The 23,055-nt window shown below is 42.6% G+C and overlaps 1 protein-coding gene across 3 annotated transcripts in view; it reads right to left on the reverse strand.

Annotated features, from left to right (window-relative positions):
• grid2ip (glutamate receptor, ionotropic, delta 2 (Grid2) interacting protein) overlaps positions 1-23,055 on the reverse strand; it is a 48,354-nt gene that overhangs the window by 7,488 nt on the left and 17,811 nt on the right. For 2 of the 3 annotated variants that reach the window (XM_012971315.3, XM_018097612.2), the window contains 13 exons: positions 8,593-8,844; positions 8,113-8,198; positions 6,877-6,946; positions 6,155-6,249; positions 5,547-5,727; positions 4,786-4,934; positions 3,916-4,035; positions 3,219-3,319; positions 2,152-2,263; positions 1,395-1,684; positions 816-1,244; positions 484-571; positions 13-90 (listed from right to left, as the gene is read on the reverse strand). In XM_012971315.3, coding sequence (XP_012826769.3) covers positions 13-90; positions 484-571; positions 816-1,244; positions 1,395-1,684; positions 2,152-2,263; positions 3,219-3,319; positions 3,916-4,035; positions 4,786-4,934; positions 5,547-5,727; positions 6,155-6,249; positions 6,877-6,946; positions 8,113-8,198; positions 8,593-8,844 — 2,051 coding nt within the window. Of the gene's footprint in view, positions 1-12; positions 91-483; positions 572-815; positions 1,245-1,394; positions 1,685-2,151; positions 2,264-3,218; positions 3,320-3,915; positions 4,036-4,785; positions 4,935-5,546; positions 5,728-6,154; positions 6,250-6,876; positions 6,947-8,112; positions 8,199-8,592; positions 8,845-14,967; positions 15,303-23,055 lie in introns of those variants that run through there. The other variant, XM_031893509.1, reaches the window with a different exon arrangement.

The following is a 23,055-nucleotide window of genomic DNA, read 5'->3' on the forward strand; positions in this document are numbered from 1 at the left end:
TTCCATTGGTACCTGTGTTGTAGGCTTTCTTGTGAGACAGAATTTCAACAGCACCTTTTTTTTTCATGGATTCTGGCAACACAGGCAGGACTGAAAGAGAGAAAAATCGGGAGTCCTAATAAAAGTATGGTCACAATGTCAGTGACATGGACTAATGACAATCACAGGCAGGACATTAACTCCATCACAGGCAGGACACAGTTGTCCTCATTGAAACTGACAATGTAAATCTCAGAAAGGACATGGAATCCTCTTCTGGCCAAGTTTCTAGTATAGTTCTAGAACTTTATTCCAAACTCATGGACAGTTTACTATCAGGGATGGCAGGAGCCTAGCGATGGGAGAAATAATTTGGCAGGCATGGATTTGCGGCGAATTTCCGCATTTCGCCATTGGCAGAGTTTTTGCCGTTTCGGGAAAAACTACAGGAGCCTGGCACTACCAGCTGGGCACAGTAGCTACAATGGAAGAGTTTTTGCTTACGTGATGGTTTCTGGGTGCCAAAGTGCAACTCTAAATCCAGGTACTTCACCATGTCGCTCAGTTTCTCATAATCGGAATCTTCCCCAAGCTGTAGGGTGAATGAAAGGCACAGGTTACTGTACTGGGACTGGTTGTGATTTCTTTATACATAACCCTCCATGTTGGCATATAGTCTTAAATCAAGACATTCTTCGTAAGTATAGTTAATAAACCCAAACTTGTCTATTGCAGAGCAATGCAGCTATTGCAGATCTACAACAGCCAGCACCATCCCACCCATACACATTCCTGGAGGCTTCCCGTCTGTTGTTTCTAATTAGCACAGTACTTGCCTGTCCCCATATGGTCCCTTCTGAGTTTTCCACCTGCTCCCAGCGCAGTCTTTTCACACTCATATGGCTGGAGTCACTTCTTCTATGCATGTTGCGATGGGTCAGGGGTGCCAAAGGAGGCGCAGGTGGAATGAGAGGATTGGGTAAAGGTGGAGGGGCAGGGGGTAATGGGTTTGCACTACTTTTTTTACTACGCATAAAGGAGTTGGGGGCTGCATTGGATTCCTCCGGAGGAGGTTTGATGTCTCCCCTGGAGGGGTGAGGCTGGGAAGGAGGAGGTGGCGGTGGTGGGCTGTGAGGAGGAGGAGGGACAAGGTCAGACACAGAGGAGTAGGTGAGGGAGCTCCCATCCTCGCTGCTGCTTGCAGACTCACTGGCTGTGCTGATATCTCGGGTGGCACAGCTGTACTGGTCATCCTGAAAGCTCATCTAGAGAGAACATAGCCAAGATAACATGGGGGTCTGCATATTATGCATTTTATTTATACAGAAAATAATACTATTAAAGCTCTGTAAAAATGCAATGGGCATTTACGTGATTGAAGGATCCCTTTAAAATATTCAGTTTTCACCCCTTACCTCTTCATAGTCATTCTCAGGGGTCATGAACTGATCAGTAAAGGTTAGATTCTGTCCAAGCTGCCGGCTGAGGGCGTCCAGGAACCGGTCTGTGTCTCTTGAGCGGCTGGCCCGTGAGAAAGTAAAGATCTTTCTGTGTGACGGGGACGAGGGCAAGCTTCCATCAAGGCTCACATAAGGGTTGGACTCTGAACTGCTGGGAGATGGAGCACTGGGTGGCCTTGGTGGGCATGGTTCAGAGGGGGGCCCTGTGCGCTGCCACAGGGGGCCCTGTGCCAACCTACGCTGCCCTGGGCAAAGAGATAAAAATGGATTCATTGAGTGTCAACTGTTAAGATGAACTGCTCAAGTAAAGTCATTATGTAATCTACTGTGCCACAAGAGTCGGTGGGTCCCAAAATGAAAACTTAGATACATGGCCCACACATCCCCTCTTATAATAAACATTTTCCTGTCTGTTGTCTTCAATTTCTCTATGCCCTGCCACCATAGGTCCATCAGGAGCAGGGTTCATGGGGTAGAACTGGATAAGGTTCTATCATTGCTGGGGCCATATAACTGGTCACAACTGATTGTGATGACCTACTTGTCCAGGACCCTAGAATGGTGGTCATGCTCTATAGAAAACAGCAGTGAATGGACAGGATGACAAGACTTTTGCATCCATGATATACAGTCTTCTGTCTAAGCAGATGAGAGGGCTTTTTCTGAAAATCTAGAAGGTTATTCCATCATGGCGTGCCACAGAAACACTTACCCCTGCCTGCCCTCTGAGAGAGGTTGCAAGAGCCATGAGACTTCATGCTGCTTACTTTCCCTTGGAAGTTGTTGAGGAAACGATTTTCTAACTCAGCATAAACTGCAGACATCTGGAGAAAGTAGTGTAGGAATGGAGTTAGTAAGCAGACCCCTGGGGTGGCAGTAACACCAACACTGGCAGTAAATGGAATATATAACATGTAATATCAGAAGTTATGTAACTAGAAGCTGTGGCCTCCTGCGGAATGTTTCATGCTGGTCAGGGCTGGATATAACTGATCTACACGAAGTGTACACTGGTCTTTTTAACTGGTTAACACTCCTCAATAGCCATCTGCCCAAATGTGGCATGGACTCAACTAGGGATGCACCGAATCCAGAATACGGTTCAGGATTCGGCCAAGATTCGTGACTGTTTGTCACATAAACATGGAAGTTGAAAATTTTTCGAAGCGCAAAGCATACAGCACTCTTTAACACTTCCATATCCTAAGTTGAATATATAAATTAGGATTCGGTATTCAGCCGAATCCTTTACAAAGGATTCAGGGTTCGGCAGAATCCAAAAATAGTGGATTCGGTGCATTCCTAGATTTAACAAGGTATCCAACCGAAGAAGAGAGTGGCTGGCTCATATAATTGCCTATGTGTACCATAGTTGTGGCAAATTAAGTGGTGGTGAATCTCTATTCCAAATGCTTCTTCTCATCCCATAGATGCTCCATTGGTTTGACAGCTGATGACCAAAAAGGCTGGGCTTTTCAACAGTCAAGAATTTTTCTCTCCAACAATGACCAAAATCTCTACGGAAATCCTTTTCAAAGACAGGAGTGGATCTCACTAAATGCATTGGTTGCCTTACCCAATGGCAATGTGAAAAAACATCAGTGCTCTGATAGGTCTCTTTTAGCACAGATGTACCTGTTGACTGCAGCCAACCTGTTGCCCCCTTCTGACCCACTGACTACCTAATGTTGCCCTTAGTTGTACCACAGAGTTACACAAAGACAACAAAAACACAGTTGTACACAATCACAATGAAAGAGAGTAAAGTGACACCATTACCATTTTTGGATTGGGGGTCTCTGGCAGTGATGTGCCATCTCCTGCTTGTCGCTCTCCTGAAGTCACACGGGGTGCAATCTCAACAGGCTCACACGGCGCTCCTGAGTCAGCCATAGTGTAAAATTATTGTACAGTTTGCATCACACCACATTCTCCTGTAACTATTCTTAATATGATATGCAGTACCAGTTAATGCTAGCAGGGGATGCTGGGAGTTGCAACTGAAGGACTCTGAGTTTTAAAACCCAAATATTTATATATAACACAACTAAATCTGTCCCAGTTTTGAAGTTTGGTTTTGCTTGTTAAAAAAAACGCTATTTCAAGAGCAACTTGTGTAGACTGTACATAGAACAGTGCCATCTAGTGGTCAAAAATAGACTGCTCATTCCATAGATGTCTATAATCTTTCAGTTAACTTTACAGTAGTCTCTCCAAGATATACTAAAATTGTAAATCAGTCAGGAAACCACATGCGTCCTATAACATTTATTCTGTCAGCTGCATTTATTGTTATGGCCCTGCAAGAAATATGGCAGCGTTAACTGCCACTTAAATATTCACATGAGGATGTTTCCTCCACACAATAAAGGACTCCATAAACTTTGTCAATAGACTGGGCACTAGGTTCCCTTTAAAGCCTTCACTGAATAGTGTGCATAGAATGCCTATACCCTGCATATGTGAGCATTCAGACCTGAACTGGAGTCACTTGATCTCCCATCTTCCGTGCCTGAGGAATGTATAATGCTCTGATAGGATGTTAGTCCATGGACGGACCCTCGTGGTGGTGCCACCATCTCAGCTTCCACGGCAGCTGTGAGAGAAACCATTCAGAATTACCAGGATCATACAACCAATACATTTTTGGGAGCTATTAGACCTATATTCCTAGGAGTACAGTAATTATACAGAGAGCTAACCCCTTGGCTTGCTCTAACTAACCAGCAGGGTGCCATTTAGCCACAAGGTCTGTAAAAGTTTACAGAACCAGGGAACTAAAGGGGAGACTGTAAGCTCTTTTGGGCAGGGCTCTCTTCACCTCTTGTATCGGTTATTGATTGCTTTATATGTTACTCTGTATGTCCAATGTATGTAACCCACTTATTGTACAGCGCTGCGGGATATGTTGGCACTTTATAAATAAATGTTAATAATAAAATAATAATAAAGTGTACACAGCAAGAGTGAATGGGGTAAGATTAAATGTGCTCTATCTGGTCAGTTGCTTAATTACTACTTAAACACTGCGCAAACTTGTTCTCCCTTGCCTCTGGTTAAGTAGGTTATTTAACTAGTCAGGGGGCAGATGTGAATAATTTGCACTTGCTCATTATATACTTTTGGCTTATCCTTTTTTTGGAGAAACATGCCTGACTCTCTTCATTTACAGTCAGATGGAAAGGATAATACAGAGGAGAAAGTGTATTCTACACTAATCCCAGTAGGTGGTGCTGCAGAGGTGTGGGGATGCTATAGCTTGGATATTTCTGGATCCCCTCATGGTTTTTAAAGATGGGTAAATGAACACAGAGAAAGTGGGACTTGGGTTATGGAGCTCTCTGACCTGCCTTGTACCCCAGGAAGCGTGAAATCTTCTGCTGGCAGAGTTCTTGTTCCTCGTACGTCAGCAACTGGAAGATGAACTGCCAAATGATCTGCTTGGCAGGGGTATCCAGGACTGGGTATATATCCACTATTAGCGTGTCAATGGTCCTAGCGATGAAAAACAGAAAAAATATTCTCATTGAGTCATACCAAATAAAGACCCTGATTACTTGTGTTCTACTGGAATGGCACCTGGTTACATGTGTTCTATATATATATATATATATATATATATATATATATATATATATATATATATATATATATATATATATATATATATACTGTATACACCCTGAGTGCCATGTTAGATATGATATACCTTCTGCAAAGGGTTCTTGTACCAGGCAAGTCTTAGAAACCCCCTTTGCTGGTGACCACGCCAGTCACGCATAAAGTGTGCTGATTACCACTTTGGTATCCCCACAATAATACAAAGCACACTGAGCATGTGCAGTGCCACTGGCACAAGGGTAAGGGCCGAGCAAGATTAGAAACAGAGACAGAGGCATGGATCTTCACTATTATAGGAAGTGCTATAGTGGTATACCACTTGAGTGACAGAGTATGGGACGTCACGTCTAGCCTGAGCCCTTATCAGCCCCTAGCTGTAATTATACTGTATACCCAATGAGATACAATGATTAAAAGCCACTTCTCAAGTCTCCACATCCTACGTGCAACTAACATACGATGCCCGTATGGCACTAGTGGCTATACCTGTGCTGAAAGAAGCTCTCTAATGCTTTGCATACAGTGTATCGCTCGGTGGGAGTGAGCAGATGTTCCAACTGCTGGCTGAAGGTCCGGCCTTGGATGCGGATATTGGAGGGGAGAATTTCTGCCACCCACTGGAGGGAGGTGAGAGCAGAATTTGGGACGGGTGCTTCTGAATCCGTTTCTAGAAAAGCAGAGCAAAATGAAACCAAAAAGGTTATCCAAAATAGCCAATATATTCTATAAGGGATCACAAATTCTTGCCCCAGAATGACCACATATCCTTGCCCCCAGTTGCTTTTGGTGTAGAACATGTGTTGTTGCTCACTGATAACTTTAGCAGGAAGCCTGCAAGGATGCAACAAAAACCTGATCTGCAAAACCCGCTAGGACCTGAAGGATAAATCAGTCTTAAAGTGATCATTAGTTAATGATGTTAATGAAATATTTGGTATCTGGGCTACATAATGTATGTCTGTTCGGGGCTGAACGTTTAGGTTAGGGGGCCAGGCAAGGTACACCTCTTGGGATTTTTGATGTAGTACCACTCAAATTCAGCCTGTCATTGGCATACATAGTTACACTGTACTCAAAAGATTTTCTTCTTGTACCTGCACAGTACGTTACGCTGCCCTCTTCCACCACCAGGGTGGGCATCGCGCCACTGCCCTGCAGCATACACACCACCTTCTCATGGCAACAGTTTCTGCAGTTAAAATGAAGGAGATTAAAAACTGTTAGTACAGAGGAAAAATAAATCATAATAGAAGCCAGAAAACCGCAAAGGGTGATAAGAATACAGTTGATGATAACTGCAGTATTTGCTCAAAGGCACCACACCAGGGATGGAGTACCGGTATACAAAAAGATCAGCAACACTGCACAAATGGCCACCATTGTGCTCCAGTTGCAAATGCTGAGCACGCAGGGACACATAGGCTGAGGGTCTTCATGTTCTAGCAAAAATATACCAAATGAGGAGCTGTAGAGTGCTCAGAGTGCTCTCCAAAAATATTAGCAGTTTCCTAATATAAGGCCTTTGGCTAGACAGCTCTCTCATAGCACTTTGTTTCAACCTGTGGTTTGGGCATTAAATCGAATAAGCAGGTAGCATTTCCAATGAGACGTGACTTTGTACAATGCTTTGTCCCCTAGGGATTTTAAAGCTGTGCTGACAACTGGAGAGGAGCTGTTTCAATCTGGCTCGGAATAACTTTCTACGACCCCTAATCGCCATATACAATCTCACAATTTCACATCTGGTCGGACTAGGAAACCTGCCTGATACCCCTCCCACCCCCATCACCACGACTGCCCAATATTATTCCCTCACCTCATGTCCAGACCATTCAGGAACAGAATTCTATCTCCAGCTTGCAGTCCAGCCGCATCTGCAGGGCTACCTGGGAGAGAAAAAAATCACTCGCTTGAGTACATGCAGCGCTTCAGCTTACATAGAGTTAAGGCGCCATTACCAAGTCTAATACACCAGGTTGGAGTAGACTAGAAGCTTGGCTAGGACATTACCAATCAGCACATAGATGTCTGGCAAACCAGCTTCTTTCATCTAAACATATAGAAGATGCTGCTAGTTCAGTAATTAAATGGCCTCTGGGTGGAGATCCGTCTGGACAAAAACATGGAACAAAGAAAGTTGCTGCCCTCAGGCTGTGGCCAGTCAGACTAATATATCTGTACCAGTAGGTCATATTATATATTTCGTTTATGGCTCTATATCTTCCTCAAAAGTGCCAACTCTGACCAGGCAAGCTGATTGTTCCTTTATACACTATAACCTAAATATATAATATCATGTATCATATATTTATTTCAGAATATTAGACCTTGCAATATATTAACTAACCTTTTTTAAAACAAAATTCTTATAAATTTGTCTTAGGTCAATGGCACACGTGGCGTATCGGGCCCTGTGGTGATGTCAATGAAGTCTACAGAGGTCAAAATGTCTTGATGCAAAATTATAGACAACAAACCCAACATATATGAGGGGAACAAAACCCAATATATATGAGGGAAATGTCATCATCTTCCCCTAGATTTCAAATATGGCAGGGGAACCCCAAAATAGATGTTGCTGTGGGTCCCAGTAATGTCTAGCAACGCCTGTAGAAATGGACACAAATGGCTTTGGCTATAGCTATGTCACATCTCAAAGCAAATTATATATATTGGGTTGGACTCTATCTGCAAACTCAAACATCCTTACCCACAGGATACTGGGAGTTATCGTTCCCTGCACCTGAAGCATCACAAGTGTACATGCTTTCATAGGTACAATAGTCCAGTGCTAAAGCTGAAAGGTGGCAGCTCTTGTTGCAGGATATTCTCGATGAAGGTAAAACCTATCCACAAAAGTTGCTACAATGCAATGCAAACATTCTGGAATGTGAACTGGATTGCGCAGATATATTGATATTGAGCACCACAAGGCCCTATATACAAGGTGTTCTGTCTCTGTCGTTATACGCCTGACTGCAGCAAGAGCACATATCTATGGAATTGATTATGGCAGTGTTACCTGGGATACTAGTCCCATAAAAAGTGTTACCTGGGATAACTGATTCAATCCACACAGGGGCATTGCCGCGTAATGTGAAGCCAAAGCTGCTGCTGCCTTTACAGACCCGCACCGTCCTGCAGGGACACAGACAGGGGCAAGATATGTGAGCGAAATGTATCAAGGATTAGCAACTGATGCAAAATAATAAGCTGTTTGTATAAAGAAATGTCACTGCCATTCCCACAATGCCCTCTACACAACTGTCTTTTTTTTTTTTTTTACAGATCTGATAATCACAGAACATTAGAGCCAGGACAAAATATAAGGGCACCCAAGTTAGCTCTGTCTAGTTCTGGACCTACAGAACTTTCAAGGCATTGTGGGAGATGGAGTCTTGGCTGGTAGAGCTGAATATAGTTAGATGTTTCGATGATGCTTGTAGTCTGGACAAGCAGTGGAGACCATTAACATTCAATATTTTGGGGGCTGCTATAGGGCACTTGTGCAATTAATAATATCTTTACATACCTTTGTGGTTTCCCCGTGCCCACACTGCTGGCGATGAGTGAGGTGCTCTTCCTCAGTCCCCGCCCTCCTTCGTCCTGACTTTGTGGTATTGGGGCAGCCCGGGTAGAGACCAGCAGCCTCTCATGGTGATCTTCACTCCGACTCCTACGCAGGCGGTTACTGCGGTCGCTCCGGGAGCGGCACATCTTACTGATAAGGCTCTGAGACACCACATTATCAAATCGCTGCCGGTGCTTCTTTGGGATAAAAATCCTGTAAGGATATGAATATTCATTCGTCCTGTTTCTCAGAATACAGTGGGGCTCATTTATCAACAGTGGGCAAATTTGCCCATGGTCAATAACCCATAGCAACCAATCAGTGGCTGACTTTTTCCGGCCAGCTGCAGATAGAACAATGAATGCAACAATTCAATTGGTTGCCATGGGTTACTGCCCACAAGCAGATTTACCCAGTGTTGATAAATGACCCCAAATATCTCCCCATATTTCGTATCCGTCACTCTACATCAGTCAAGCCCAGAAGAGAAAACAAAAAGAGACTGTGGCTTATGGGGAGACAACCATGTGACTTTTATTAAAGAGACAATTTAAACCCCGGATTATGACATTATGGGCCATCAAACTTTTTACTTTTAAAAGATGAAAAGGACTAACGACATTCAAAAAACGTTGATTCTTTGTATTCACACCCCAGTTATTTCTAAACTGATTTTGTAGTTTGTGTAATCACAAATATAATTCGGAGTCACAACATACATTTTGTCAGCCCAATTAATAACTGTATAGTACAAAATAATAACAAATCCCAGGAAATAAACCAGCTAATACAAATATTTATACAAAAATGAGCAACCCACAAAGGTAGATGCACATGTAGGTGTCTCCATTTTAACTTTAGGAAATGATGATGATACTAAATAGACAGGTATAGATAAAAGAGCATGATTTAGTATGACACTCTTCCCATATACACCAGAATCTATGTCAGGCCCGGACTGGCAATCTGTGGGTTCTGGCAAATGCCAAAGGGGCTGCTGTAAGATGCCATAGGCAGTCACTATAAAAGTTAATTTAACGGTGAAAACCCCTTTAATACACCATAACGTATGCACCACAGTAATTGAGCTGTAATGAGCAGGGCCCTGTAAGTTTGATGTATCCATGCTGCTGTTAGTGCTGCACCCTATAAATACATGTAATAATGATCTGTTTCCTACTGCACTTCTGTACTTTGCTACTTGTCTCTCGTCACATTTCTCTCTCTCTTCTTTTTTTGCCTCTTCCAAAGGGACCTGATATTTCCGCAGGGAGACGAACAAAGTCTCGGCAGATTTAGCAGAGCAGTAACCACCCTATAATTATGTCGGCAGTGAGATAAAAGCCCCATGCGCGCCATCACACAGCAAGTGCCACATCTCCAGCTGTCAGTGCCTGCCACTTGCATATCTCCCGATCAAAGGATAAAACCGCCTTTCCCTGTGATACAGCCGGGTTCACACAGAGTCCAATTCTCGGGGTGTATTATCATTGGGGTCTCTGCAGCTACTCACATCACAGATTCATGCCTTTCTGCACAGGAAAAGGTTTCTAATCATGACTGTACTGTTTATATATGACACAGTCAGTCTAGGTTTAGAGGTCAGGGGAGTGTAGAGAGATGTAGTGCAACAAAATTTCTGATGCAGATAACAATTTGCAATTGGTCTTTAGTTTTTATCAAAAGATGTATTAATCAGGGAGGTTGTCATTCAAGAGATACTGGTGCTTAGGTTCAAGTACCCCTTGCCCCCCTACTGATTGCCACCCCCTTCACTCACCTGGTCACACATACTTACATAGTTACATAGGGTTGAAAAAAGACCAGAGTCCGTCAAGTTCAACCCATCCGAGTAAACCCAGCACATACAACCTATACTTTCCAATCTATACACTCACATACATAAACTATATATACAACCACTAATACTAACTGTAGATATTAGTACCACAATAGCCTTGGATACTATGCTTGTTCAAGAACTCATCCAGGCCCTTCTTAAAGGCATTAACAGAATCTGCCATTACCACATCACTAGGAAGGGCATTCCCCAACCTCACTGCCCTCACCTTGAAAAAGCACCTACGCTGCTTCAAATGGAAGCTCCGTGCTTGCCACCCCTGTTTGCCACCCTAGTCCCTCTTGCTTCCTTACTTGTTGAACTTGAAGTAAGCTATTATAGACTCAAGGCAGGGGGAGTCTAGGCTACGATTAAATACATTTGTTTACTTTTAAATTTGGCCCCCAAGTAGCCTCCTTGGCACGTGCCTATTTTATTCCGAGTTCTGACTCTGCTGTCATCTTTTGTCCCCTACCACAACCTGACTGTTGCGTGGGTATGGTTGCTACCATCTTTTCTTTAGAATACCGGCCTTTGGGTTTGGGGGTGGGCAGTTATGTTACTTGGGGACAGGTAATAACATCATGGGGCGGGGAAATTGGCAGCCAGGTGGGGGAAATGGGTGTATGGGTGGGGAAATAGGCAGGTGAGGCAGGTAAATGGGGGGGGGGGGGGGGGGGGGCAGACAGTATCCCTATTTAAAAGGGGCTGCTTGACCACAAAGAAAGTCAGGGAAGGGAGGGATTTATAGGTAAGGTTGCCAGCCTTACAAACTTACCAGCAGGAATATTGCCAATAAATCTGTAATAACGGCACTGGCCCTAGTTGGCGATTTGCCAGTTAGGTTGGTCAAATAATGGCTGGTTGGCAACCATATAGATGGGACCATTTTTGCATTATCTTAAAGGTGATAAAGGACTTCTGCTGGGCTGTTCTAATAGTCAGAATCACCAGTGCAGAGAACAGCAAGGGACAGACATATAATGATTTCAGTAGCAATTACAAATGACCTTAAAACCACCAAGTTTATAATAAACACATATAGGAACTTTGCTTAGAATTATGCTAGGCAAATGATACTTTTTGGGTTTACATCCCCTTTAATAATATCCACATGCCTGTTGAGTAAGAAAATAGTGTCAGTACAGCAAATGTATCTCTGTAGAGAATGGAAGCGAAATGGTAAGGTTAAAGTGAGAGAAGAAAGGAAAAATCAAAGATGCTTAGAGCAGCAAATCTATAAATATATGTGACATATTTTCCTTGTTAATGTCCTTATATTCCAATAATCTCCTGATAGAAGCTTTCCCACTGCCCTAATTGCTATGGGCTATTACCCATCAACAGGCAATTAGCAGTTCATTAAGTAGGATGCTGGACGTCATCAGTATCGTCACTTGGACATGATGGACATTGGCTGAAAGCAGCTTCCATATCTCCACCATACACCAATCACTTTGGCCTTTCCATCATAATATTCAGTGTCCCTATGGCAGCGCTGAACATGCTTGTGCTATGGATCTATTAATTGCCATCTAGGCACAACCCATAGCATGCAGAGGAACCAGGGCTGTAACTAGGGGTAGGGAGCACAGGCAAATGCCTCCAGTGCAACCGTGTGGGGGTGCGCTACTTTATTTGACCAACTCTTGCACAGATGGAGGGAATGTAAGAGAAGATCCATGATGCTCCCTTAAGACTCGTATAACACAGGAGCAACTTGCACATACTTTACAAACAAGTGCCGATGCTTGCTCCTTTCACTGGGTGCTGAAAACCAAGAGGAAAATGCTGCATTGTAGGAAAGAAAGGAGGGCTTTCTTTGCACTTTGCACATTGATTTCTCTTAGTAAATAAGCACCCTCTTTATATTTAATTTAAAATATAAAGATATTATAAGTGACTGAGGAGTTCCATGCCTATATCAACGGTCAAGGCCAAAAGCTGAAGGCTTTTATACAGGTCATGGAACTCTGGGGTAACTTCTAATATCCTCATATTTTACAACAGGGGGTAAATTATGTATTATAATATACAAGCTTCAGTGAGTCATGTGACAGAAATGATACCTCTAAGCACTGATGACATCACTAAGCACCGTTTATAAGCATATAATATACCTGATATTTATGGCTCTTGTCTATTATAATAAAATAAAAACAAAAAAACATGACTAATTATAATTCTACCTTTATGGCCCATGCTCCTTACTACAGTTTAACAGCCAAGTTCCCAAATAGTGGGGCTTCCCTCCCTGCCATAGAGGTCCCATAGCAGTGGAGGAAGGGTGCGCAAGGCTGAAGAATCAGGACACAATTTGGGAAAGCTAATGCGTTGTTAGAGATACTCTTGGAACACAATATCAGTGGAACTTTAAAACTGCTTATGAGCTAAAAGGTGACTGAACAGATTATGTTGGACTTTAACACTGGGGTAGAGGGGGTAAGTAAGTTGACCCAAATAAGGGCTAAGATTGGCTATTAGGGGCCTCTATGCACCCTATCAGCTTACAGGGGCTTTATTTGGTAGGAAATCTTGTTTTTATTCAACCAAAACTTGCCCCCAAGTCAGGAATTCAAAAATAACTACCTGGTTTGGGGGCACTGAGAGCAACACCCAATGGGATGGGGAGCAACATGTTGCCCCCGAGCCACTGGTTGGGGATAACTGCTCTACATACTCCTTAGTCTTGGAAGCCCAGTTACGGAAAGGTTTGGTAGGAACATTTAGATATCTGTGAAACTACAGTATAATTCATTACTTTGTCTGGAGCAAAGGGAGCCTTGAACAAATGTTGGACTACAAAGGGCAGCTTGAATAAGAATATCTAGAAACCCCTGCCTTAGGGGTTATTAGAGGGTGGTATACTTAACTTGGGTGAGAAAACATCTTCTTTTACCATCTATGTTCAGCATGAACATCTTCACTCTGGCATTTTATAAGTTCCTTGGGAATGAACTTGGGGCCACCTTTGTTCATGCCACTTTTGGGTCCCTGTGTATCTGTGGCATTTCTTAAAAAAACCTTATTTGGCTCCTCCATGAACTTTTATGATACTTATGTTGCTCTCCAAGTCTTTTTATATTTGACTATGGCTCACGAGTAAGAAAGGTTGGGGAGCCCTGATGTAGAGTAAGCAAGCATTTACACCAAATTTCACACTAACCAGCCAACAAGCTTTTCCCCATCTACTGCTATCTCATCCACCCCCAGCGGGGTCAGCTGAACAGTTTGGGAACCTCTACTCTAAAGTTACTATGACTTAAAGGAACAGTAACACCAAAAATTTTATATATTTCAAAGAAATTAAACTATAATGTACTGCTGCCCTGCACTGGTAAATGTTTTGTGTTTGCTTCAGAAACATTACTAGAGTTTATATAAACCCTGCCGTGTAGCCATGGGGGCAGCCATTCAAAAGAAGAAAAGGCACAGGTTATACAGCAGCTAATAAATAATAATTCTAGCAGATAAACCCTGTAGAATACAATGGTGTCTTATCTGTTATCTGCTATGTAACCTGTGCCTTTTCTCCTTTTTTCCAGCTTGAATGGCTGCCCCCATGGCTACACAGCAGCTTATTTATATAAACTATAGTAGTGTTCCTGAGGCAAACACCCCAGTTTTACCAGTGCAGGGCCACAGTACATTATATTTCAATTACTTTAAAACACTTTCATATTTTGGTGTTACTGTTCCTTTAAGAGACATGGCCACCAACCCTGAGATACTATGGGACCAGAATTGCATACTTTATTATTATTAACATTTATTTATAAAGCACCAACATATTCCATAGCGCTGTACAATAAGTGGGTTTCATACATTGGACATACAGAGTAACATATAAAGCAATCAATAACCGATACAAGAGGTGAAGAGGGCCCTGCCCAAAAGAGCTTACAATCTACAAGGAGAAAGGTCTCCTAACCTTATACCCTAATAAACTTTCTGGAATCACACATTAAGTCTCCATTGTTAAGCCTAAGAAGGATTTCATGTATTAATAACATAGACCTTAACTAGTGCTAGCACATAAGAATGTCCTCAGTTATTACCCTTTATTACCCTCTACTACACAGCACTATTTGGAGAATGTTCAGCCATACCGTCGGTTCCTGTCCGATCAAGCTCAGTATCTAATTACCCCATGACAGGTACATGCAGCAGGTTTAGCTTCACCAGGAGTCAATTAACCTATTAATTAACCTATCAATATTTTTTTTATACTGTGAGAAGAAATGGGAGCACCCAGAGGAATCCCAGGAAAAGACAGAGAAACATACAGCCCCAAGCAGATAGTGTCTCCGTCAACATCAAACTCATAAAAAATGTAGGGCTGGTATAAAGGGCATTGAGTTTTATGAGGGTTGGAAGATCTCCACCCTACCCAGTTGCCCACCTGTTCAGACCAACCGACACATTGCATTTTATAGAGGTAGAAAAGACTCTTCCCATCTCAATGATTAATTGTTACTAAATAAAGTGCAGCCTACCTGAAATGCTTGGCTAAGCCATGGTGCTTCCCCATGTTTTTCTCTCTTATCTAGAGCTAGTCAAGGAGGCTGCAGGTACGCGTTGGCATTTAAAGTCCTCAGCAAAGTCAAAGAGAAAAAAGCTGTCACTAAATGTCAAGATAATGTGAACGTTATCAGATGATCATGCTTGTCCTTGTCTTGCTTTCTCTTCTGCCTTCTCCGAGCAGCTGCCCGTGGTGCGGAAGCCTCAATACCTCCACAGAGCTCATCTCCTATCTATCCCGTGTACCACCGGCCCAACCTCCCTTCATTCTTTTTTTTTTTTTCATGAAAACCCTCACGAGAAAGCGCCGTTAATGAGCTGGCTCTGAAACCTCAATCTTGGTGAATACCCAGAGGATCTCAGCTCGCTAATTTAAATACAAGGGTGGGAAGTGGAGACAGGGAGTTTTTTATTAACCCATCTCCTACGCGGCAGCCACACATGAATCAGCTGTGACAAATGATACAAGTTTTTCAGGCAATGAGATCACGTTTAAAGGGACCCTTAGCTGTAATTTTTAAGGGGTGGGCAGGAAGCTTACGTACTTAGCCACAATAGTGCAAGCTAGAACGCTATAATTATTCTGTAGAAAGCTTGACCATACCTGAGTTAACAGCTATAGAAGCTCTCTGAATATGTTTAAAATAGCAGCTGCCATTTAAGCTTGGCCTCAGTAACTTCTGTGCTGCTGGTAGCACAGATTACAGCAGAGAGGGGAAGGAGCAGAGAAGGGAGGGGGAGAGAGCAGAAATGGGAGGGGAGAACATGAAAGGGAGGGGGAGAGAGAAACAAACTGAGCAAACTCGTGCCATGCCCTGAAGGATTTTTCTGAGAGAAGGAAATCTGATACCAAAGAACATGTGTACACAAAAGAAAAAAATAAATCCTGTGTTTCTTTTGATAGATTTTCTTATTTGGCACCTCCATGAACTTTTATGGTGCTGGTGTTGCTCTCCAAGTCTTTTTACAATTGACTGTGGCTCACGAGTAGGAAATGTTGAGGATCCCCTGCCCTATATCAATAGGTGCAGCAGCACTCGACTTGGAACAGAAGGCAGGAAGGACTGAGGGACACTAAGCACAATTATATAGAAGTGCAAGGAGTGAATTTTGTTGCAAAGTACCTTTAATGATAGTGGTTTTACACAGAACTGACTGCAGTGAAATTGCCAGAACAGCAACTGCATTTGCAGCCCTTTGGAGTTGGCCTTTCAAAATGGGTTTTTCCCTTGGTTTCAGTTATGCCAACTTGCTGACCAAGACTTGGAGGTGGTCTCTCAAAATAGGTTTTGCCCTCTGTACAGTAAACTCAGCCTGTTGACCAACTTGGAGGTGGCCTCTCAAAACAGGTTTTGCCCTGGCTCAGCCGGTAGACAAAGACTTGTGGTTAGCCTGTGAAAACAGGGTTTATCCTGGCCTCCAGTTACCTTGACTTGATGCCAAAGAATCTGAGGTGGCCTCTCAAAGCAGTTTTTGCCTTTGGTACAAGTTACAACTTCTTGACCAACTCTGGTTCTTTAAAGCAACACCCTGAATTAAAATACCTAATATATAGGCATGAAATGCTGCCACATTGGCCTGAATATAATGCCCACGGAGTTAGCCAGATTGTAGAACACTTACTTTGTGGACTAAACCCATAAAAGTGGCCCATAAGTAAGTTTTATCCTGTGGATTAAGAGGAGACTTTTCTAGGTTAGGTACAAGTAGGTAGCTGGTAAGTACATCTTTTAGCCACTCAAGCAGCACTCAGCCAACCTTAGTAAATAATCCACAGAGACAAATGATGGCTAAAGATAAGAGTCTTAATTCTCTAATGGGGGAATAAAAATGATGATGAACTGAGAAAAAAACAACTTCTTACCCAAAATAACAAGCTCTCCAGCCTGACCTCAATTCTGTTTCTAAGTCAGCTCCTCTGGGGAGATTATAGCAGCGAAAAATGAAACCTGGACAGCGTCCCAGATCTGAGATATGGCAGACACAATCAGGCTGAGTATCTGTGTTGCTCTCATAGCTGAATCACAGGGAGATATGTAGACAGTCAAATGCAGCAAGAACCCACCTTCCTGTTGCATTTAACCCTTTGTAGATGGGTATTGCACTAATGAAAGGCTAGACAGCAATGACCATCAACTGCCTACTTTACATTGCCCATAATGATCCACTTTTTTAGCCAGGTCATTAACTGGTGGATTTTTATTTGGACACCCAAGTCATGGTCTAATCCAGTGATCCCCAACCAGTGGCTCAGGAGCAACATGTTGCTCACCATCCTCTTGGTTGTTGCTCCCAGTAGCCTCAAAGCAGGTGCCCATTTTTGAATTTCTGGCTTGGAGGCAAATTTTGGAGGCATAAAACCATGTATACTGCCAAACAGAGCCTCCAATAGGCCGCCAGTCAACATTGGGCTACCAAATAACCAATCACAGCCCTTTTTGGGCACCCCCTAGGAACTTTTTTCATGCTTGTGTTGCTCCCCAAAGTTTTTTATATCTAAATGTTGCTCATGAGTAAAAAAAGGTTGGGGAACCCTAGTCTAATCCAACGTTCATCATTGGCCCAATGTTGGCCATGCTCAAAATTATCCACTGGTTTATCCAGATCATCAAATAGTGGATTTTTACTTGGACACCCAAGTCATGGTAGCTGATCCAATGTTCGTCGATGAGTTCACATGGTTTGAACATGCCATCAATCACATATGGATTGGATAGGCAAACATTTTAGGTCCATGCACAATTACATGCACTTTTGGTCAAGGGGTGATTTGTCCTTCCATATAGTTTTATGCTCCTGGGCCCTGCTGGTGCCGTTGTGTGTATACAAACACACACTAGACCTTGTTTCATTATACGTCAATGGGAGGTAATAGTAAAAGGAAACTCAAGCTCCCAGAGGAAACCTACCCAATCACAAGAAGAAGACTCAATTTCAGAATATATGCCCTGGTCAGAACTTAACCCCTACTTAAATCCCTACAATTCTAAAAAAAAAAACTACATAAATATGCAAGTCAACTTTTATGGAGTTAACATATAATAGATTCAAATGCTCGCCCAGGCTGAAAAAAACTGGTAAAATTTGTGTAATTGATGCCCACTGCATTCATGTCTGCCACGTTCTTTCACAGAATAATTTTCACAATGGGCTTTGCATACAGATGGGTTCATTTGAATTTTCCTTGCTGCTTTGTTAAATGCTTAATTAGACAAACAGACTTGTGATGTTCTGGTTTCTTGGGGGTATTTTTCTCTCCAGAGTTCCTCCGGTAAGCGTATGAGTGGAATAGCTTGTGTGTGCTCCTGCCTGGGGGGGACGGAGTGCACAGATAGGTTGCAAGGAGATCCTGTAATGGGAGACTCCCTCGGGGCCACGTACAGGATAACATACAAGGTCACATTTGGGAATCTGAACAGGGCTTTGTGTTAAAGGGAATTTAGCTGGAAATGGAAAGAAATCGATGGTGCCTACGTCACCTGACTACAGTGCTATGGAAACAACTATCAGGGTAGAGGCCGCAATGAAATCTTTATTCAGGGCTGCCATTGGGGGGCGTACAGCAATGCATGTTTTATAGCAGTGGTGTCATTGTACCATCTCTCTAATGGGCTCTGGTGGTGTTTACACAGGGACCACTGGGCTGGTTATAACTAAATGGTAGAGGCTTTCCATGCTTGTATAGGTCCACCTTCCCTCAATTAGCTTTACTGAATGGACTGGATACATTGGTGTCTCAAGAAATACAGAGATATTGGAAACTCCTCAGGAAAACCCTCAGCCACAAGATGTGAACAAGCATCTCCAGGAGCTTAACAAGTGTCAAGGGCTAATTTATTCAATTATTTCAGCATGCCCAGTATTATAGAGTATGAGCATTCACCGCTTTGCTTTTTATTAGTGACGTAAAGTAGAACAGTCTGGGTTTTCTCTATACAGGGCTGTAACAACTGGGTCATGTATAATGTGGAAGCAGCCATTTATCTAGGGGATATGTACCCTCTGTTGTACTACATAATATCATTAGACGTCACAAAGGAATCCCATGTCTATTTAAAGGCACAGGCACAGGTCAAGTACACAAATTATAGCTGGTATTTCCCCAGCCTACAGAGATGCCAACTTGGATCTGAAGAGATCTACTGCTTTGCAGTGGGTACATTTTGGGTGCAAATTACTGACAACAGATGACAGACATGCTACTGCAGGTGACCGGGTCAGGAGGGGCTAAATCAAGGTGACTCCTTAAAAATATGGGGGAGTTAACATTTCTGGACTTAGCAGGTAAACATGGGAAAAGGTGGATATGGAAAATGTATCAAGTCCAGTTCACCTCCTTCACAGCAAGCTTTCCCTGATCTGCCCAGTCACACTCCAAATCCCCCCCAATTCCTGCTACCATTATGTTACCAACAAGGGTGCCACCTTTGTGGTAGATAGTTACTGGCCTGGTTGAGCCTTGAAAGGGGGCAGGGTGATGACAACAAAGGTGGGCCTTAGTGGATTCCTTATCGACAGTGAGATTTTGGGCTGATTTAGGTTGGCCAAAGGTGAATTAGCCAAGGGTCATGTTAATATATTTAAGGGCTCCTGCACACCCACAATTTAAGGCCTATTTGTAATATCAGACCAAGTGCCCTGTGCCACACCCAATCCTATCTTCTTACCCATTCATTTTAATGGATAGCAAATTTTTTCGCTGGGCATGGATTCGCAGCGGATTTCTGCATTTCACCATTGGAGAATTGTTTTGCCAAACTTCTGCAAAATTTGCTGCGATGAAATTCGTCGCAGTCGTGTCAAAATAGGCACGGTTGTGTCAAAATTGGTGCAGTTGCATCAGAAAAAGTCACACATGGCTAAATGGTCACGCGACATCCATGTTTTGCAAATTTTTTGCCATTTCACAAATGTGAAGTGAAAAGTGACAGATTCGCTCATCACTATTAATGGATAATAACACAACATGGATCTATAGGAGGTGATAGGATGTCTGGGCAGACTCTAACACAACAAGAGGAATAGCCTCCAGTACAGGGTCGGACTGAACTGGAAATCCCGGTGGGCCCCAGCCCTAGAGGGCCTCGGTGGCCCAGTCTGACCCTTGCCGGTGGTCCCCCTGCCCGACTGTTCCTCCCCTGATGCATTAAATGTAAGCATGCTCAAGGGAGGAAGTCAGGTGGGGGCCCATGCGGGGGGTTAGGGGGGACCCTGCGGGAGGGGGGTTAGGGGACGTGACCGGGGGGGGGCACCTGCAGGGTCCTGCACCCCCCAGTCCCTGCTCCAGTAACACCTTCATAGGAAGCACAAGAGAAAATACAAATGAAAAATTAAACCTGAAGATATAGAGGTCCTTTATGGATGGAAATACAAAGAAATGGTCGTACAGAAGCACACCACAGACATCACAATATTCAGTAGCTATAAGAAAGTAGACAGAAAGTAAACTTTCAATAGACAGACACTCATTTCACAACACATAATATATATTAGGGATTATCACTATGACAACAGTAATGAGAAAAAAATATTGCCTACATAAATCAGTAAGATAAAAGAAGTAGAAAAGTAATGTAACACAACAAGTGCTGCAAAAATGGGGTATTTTACAGTAGAATTGTAAAAATTGCCATCCAAAATGTCCAATGCGTTTCAACAAGTTTCAACCCCAAATAACCCTAACCACAAGATACAATTAACATAAAAAATAACTAATGTGTTTCAACCGCAGATTGGATCTTTAACAGGGGAAAAGAACAAAACACAAAACTAACGTCAAATATTTGCAACACATTTCAGCCTAATTGGATTTTTAAGAGGGATAAAGAACAAAACACAAAATTAACGTCAACAAGTCCCAACGCATTTCAACCTAAATGTGTAGACCAATAACCCAAGATAAAATTACCATCAAAAATAACTAATCTGTTTCAACCCTAGATGGGATAAAGATCAAAAATTACCATCAAAGATTCTTGCATTTCAACCTTAAATGGGGTCTTGATCAGGGACAAACAAGATACAATTACCATATAAAAATACCCAATCACAGATCTTCATCAGAATTAAATAAGAAAAAAAATAAAATTGACATAAAAGATGATGTCATATCTAGGGACACAACAAAAGATACATTTACATCAAAAATCCCTACTGTATTTAACCCCACATGGGTTTCTTTTTAAGCACAAAGAACAAAACACAAAACTAGCATCAAAAAATCCCCAACTGGAATTTTGCTCAGGGATAAACAACAAAAGATAAAATCTCCATAAACACCAGGTGGAGTCTTCCTCAGGGACGAAGAACAAAACAAAAAAGTACTGTCGAAAATTCAACCCCAAATGGATTTTTGCTCAGGGATAAACAACAACCCCATATGGATTCCTTTTTAGGGACAAAGAAGAAAACAAAAGAGTACTATCAAAAATTCCCAACGCATTTCAACCCCAAATGGAGCTGGATCAGGGACATAAAAGATAAACTTACCATGTGTTTCACATCCCAGATGAGGTCTTCTTCAGGGAGAAAGAACAAAAGAAGGATTCTGTAATTCTTCACCCCAATGAAGACTCCATTAGGGGTTAAAAATGGGCATTCCTGTTGTCAACAAATTTTACCTTGAATGTGAATTTCTCTGAAGTATTTCTGTTTCAAATTTGGACTTGTGAAATGGGGGCAACTCATTTGAATTGTCACATCAATGGTCTACATTCCACCCTATCTATATGGGGTCTACATTCCACCCTATCTATATGGGGTCTACATTCCACCCTATCTATATAGGGTCTACATTCTACCCTATCTATATGGGGTCTACATTCCACCCTATCTATATAGGGTCTACATTCTACCCTATCTATATAGGGTCTACATTCTACCCTATCTATATAGGGTCTACATTCTACCCTATCTATATGGGGTCTACATTCCACCCTATCTATATAGGGTCTACATTCCACCCTATCTATATAGGGTCTACATTCTACCCTATCTATATAGGGTCTACATTCTACCCTATCTATATAGGGTCTACATTCTGACCTATCAATATAGGGTCTACATTCTACCCTGTCTATATAGGGTCTACATTCTACCCTATATATATAGGGTCTACATTCTACCCTATCTATATAGGGTCTACATTCTAACCTATCTATATAGGGTCAACATTCTAACTAGGTTTTTTCCTGGTGCCCAGGCGGCCCAGTCCAACCCTGGACCACAATGTAACTGCGCTGACGCACCGCATTAATGATGCACCGCCATCATTTGACATTATCATGTCTGTTGCAAAAATTCTAGATGAAAATTCTAGATGCTAAGGATCGGGTTCAATGCCTGAATATAGGATCTTCTTGCAAACTCCTGGGTGTTCTTTAAATTGCTAGTTCTGACTGCATTCCTGACCCTTTGGCTTGTTTCCGACCCTGCTGTTTTGCTGCCTGAACCAACCTGTGCCTGGAATACAACCCTGAGACTACTTAACCCTTTGGATACAGCGTTTTGGACTATTTAACTAAACTCAAGCTTCCTCCTTGGTCCTGACTACAAACCCTATAAGAGTCATGTAGGCCCTTACAGGAACAAGCCATGCAAAATTTTGAAATGGGGTTCAAGCATTTAGTGCAGTACTCTCCACACTCTCCAAGTTTTTCTAATCTAAAGCCATTGAGATCTGGGCCAGAACTGTAATAGATTTATGTATTTATCCATTGCTGAAGAACAATGTGCGCGGCTTTGTCTAAGTCAATAAAACAACTTTTTTATCCAGGGGCTGAGTCATCACACAGACAGTAATTTCAGATGAATCAGTGCTAATACACACCCTGAAGTGCTATTCTCTCCATGTGCTCTCAAATAACACAGATTTATGGATACGCCGTTAGGTCCGTGATAGATTATGCAGCAGCCAAAATGAAACCCATGCATCTTTTCTTGATAGAGGAGAGTCAGAGATGAACCCACCTACCCGTCCCCCACCCCAGGGGTTGGGAGATACCAGCACTTTGTGTTTAGCAGATGCAGCTGATGAACAAGTTCAGACACAGGGTGTTAATGAG

The sequence above is a fragment of the Xenopus tropicalis genome, chromosome 9, assembly GCF_000004195.4.
Source record: "Xenopus tropicalis strain Nigerian chromosome 9, UCB_Xtro_10.0, whole genome shotgun sequence".
NCBI classification, from domain to species: Eukaryota; Metazoa; Chordata; class Amphibia; order Anura; family Pipidae; genus Xenopus; species Xenopus tropicalis.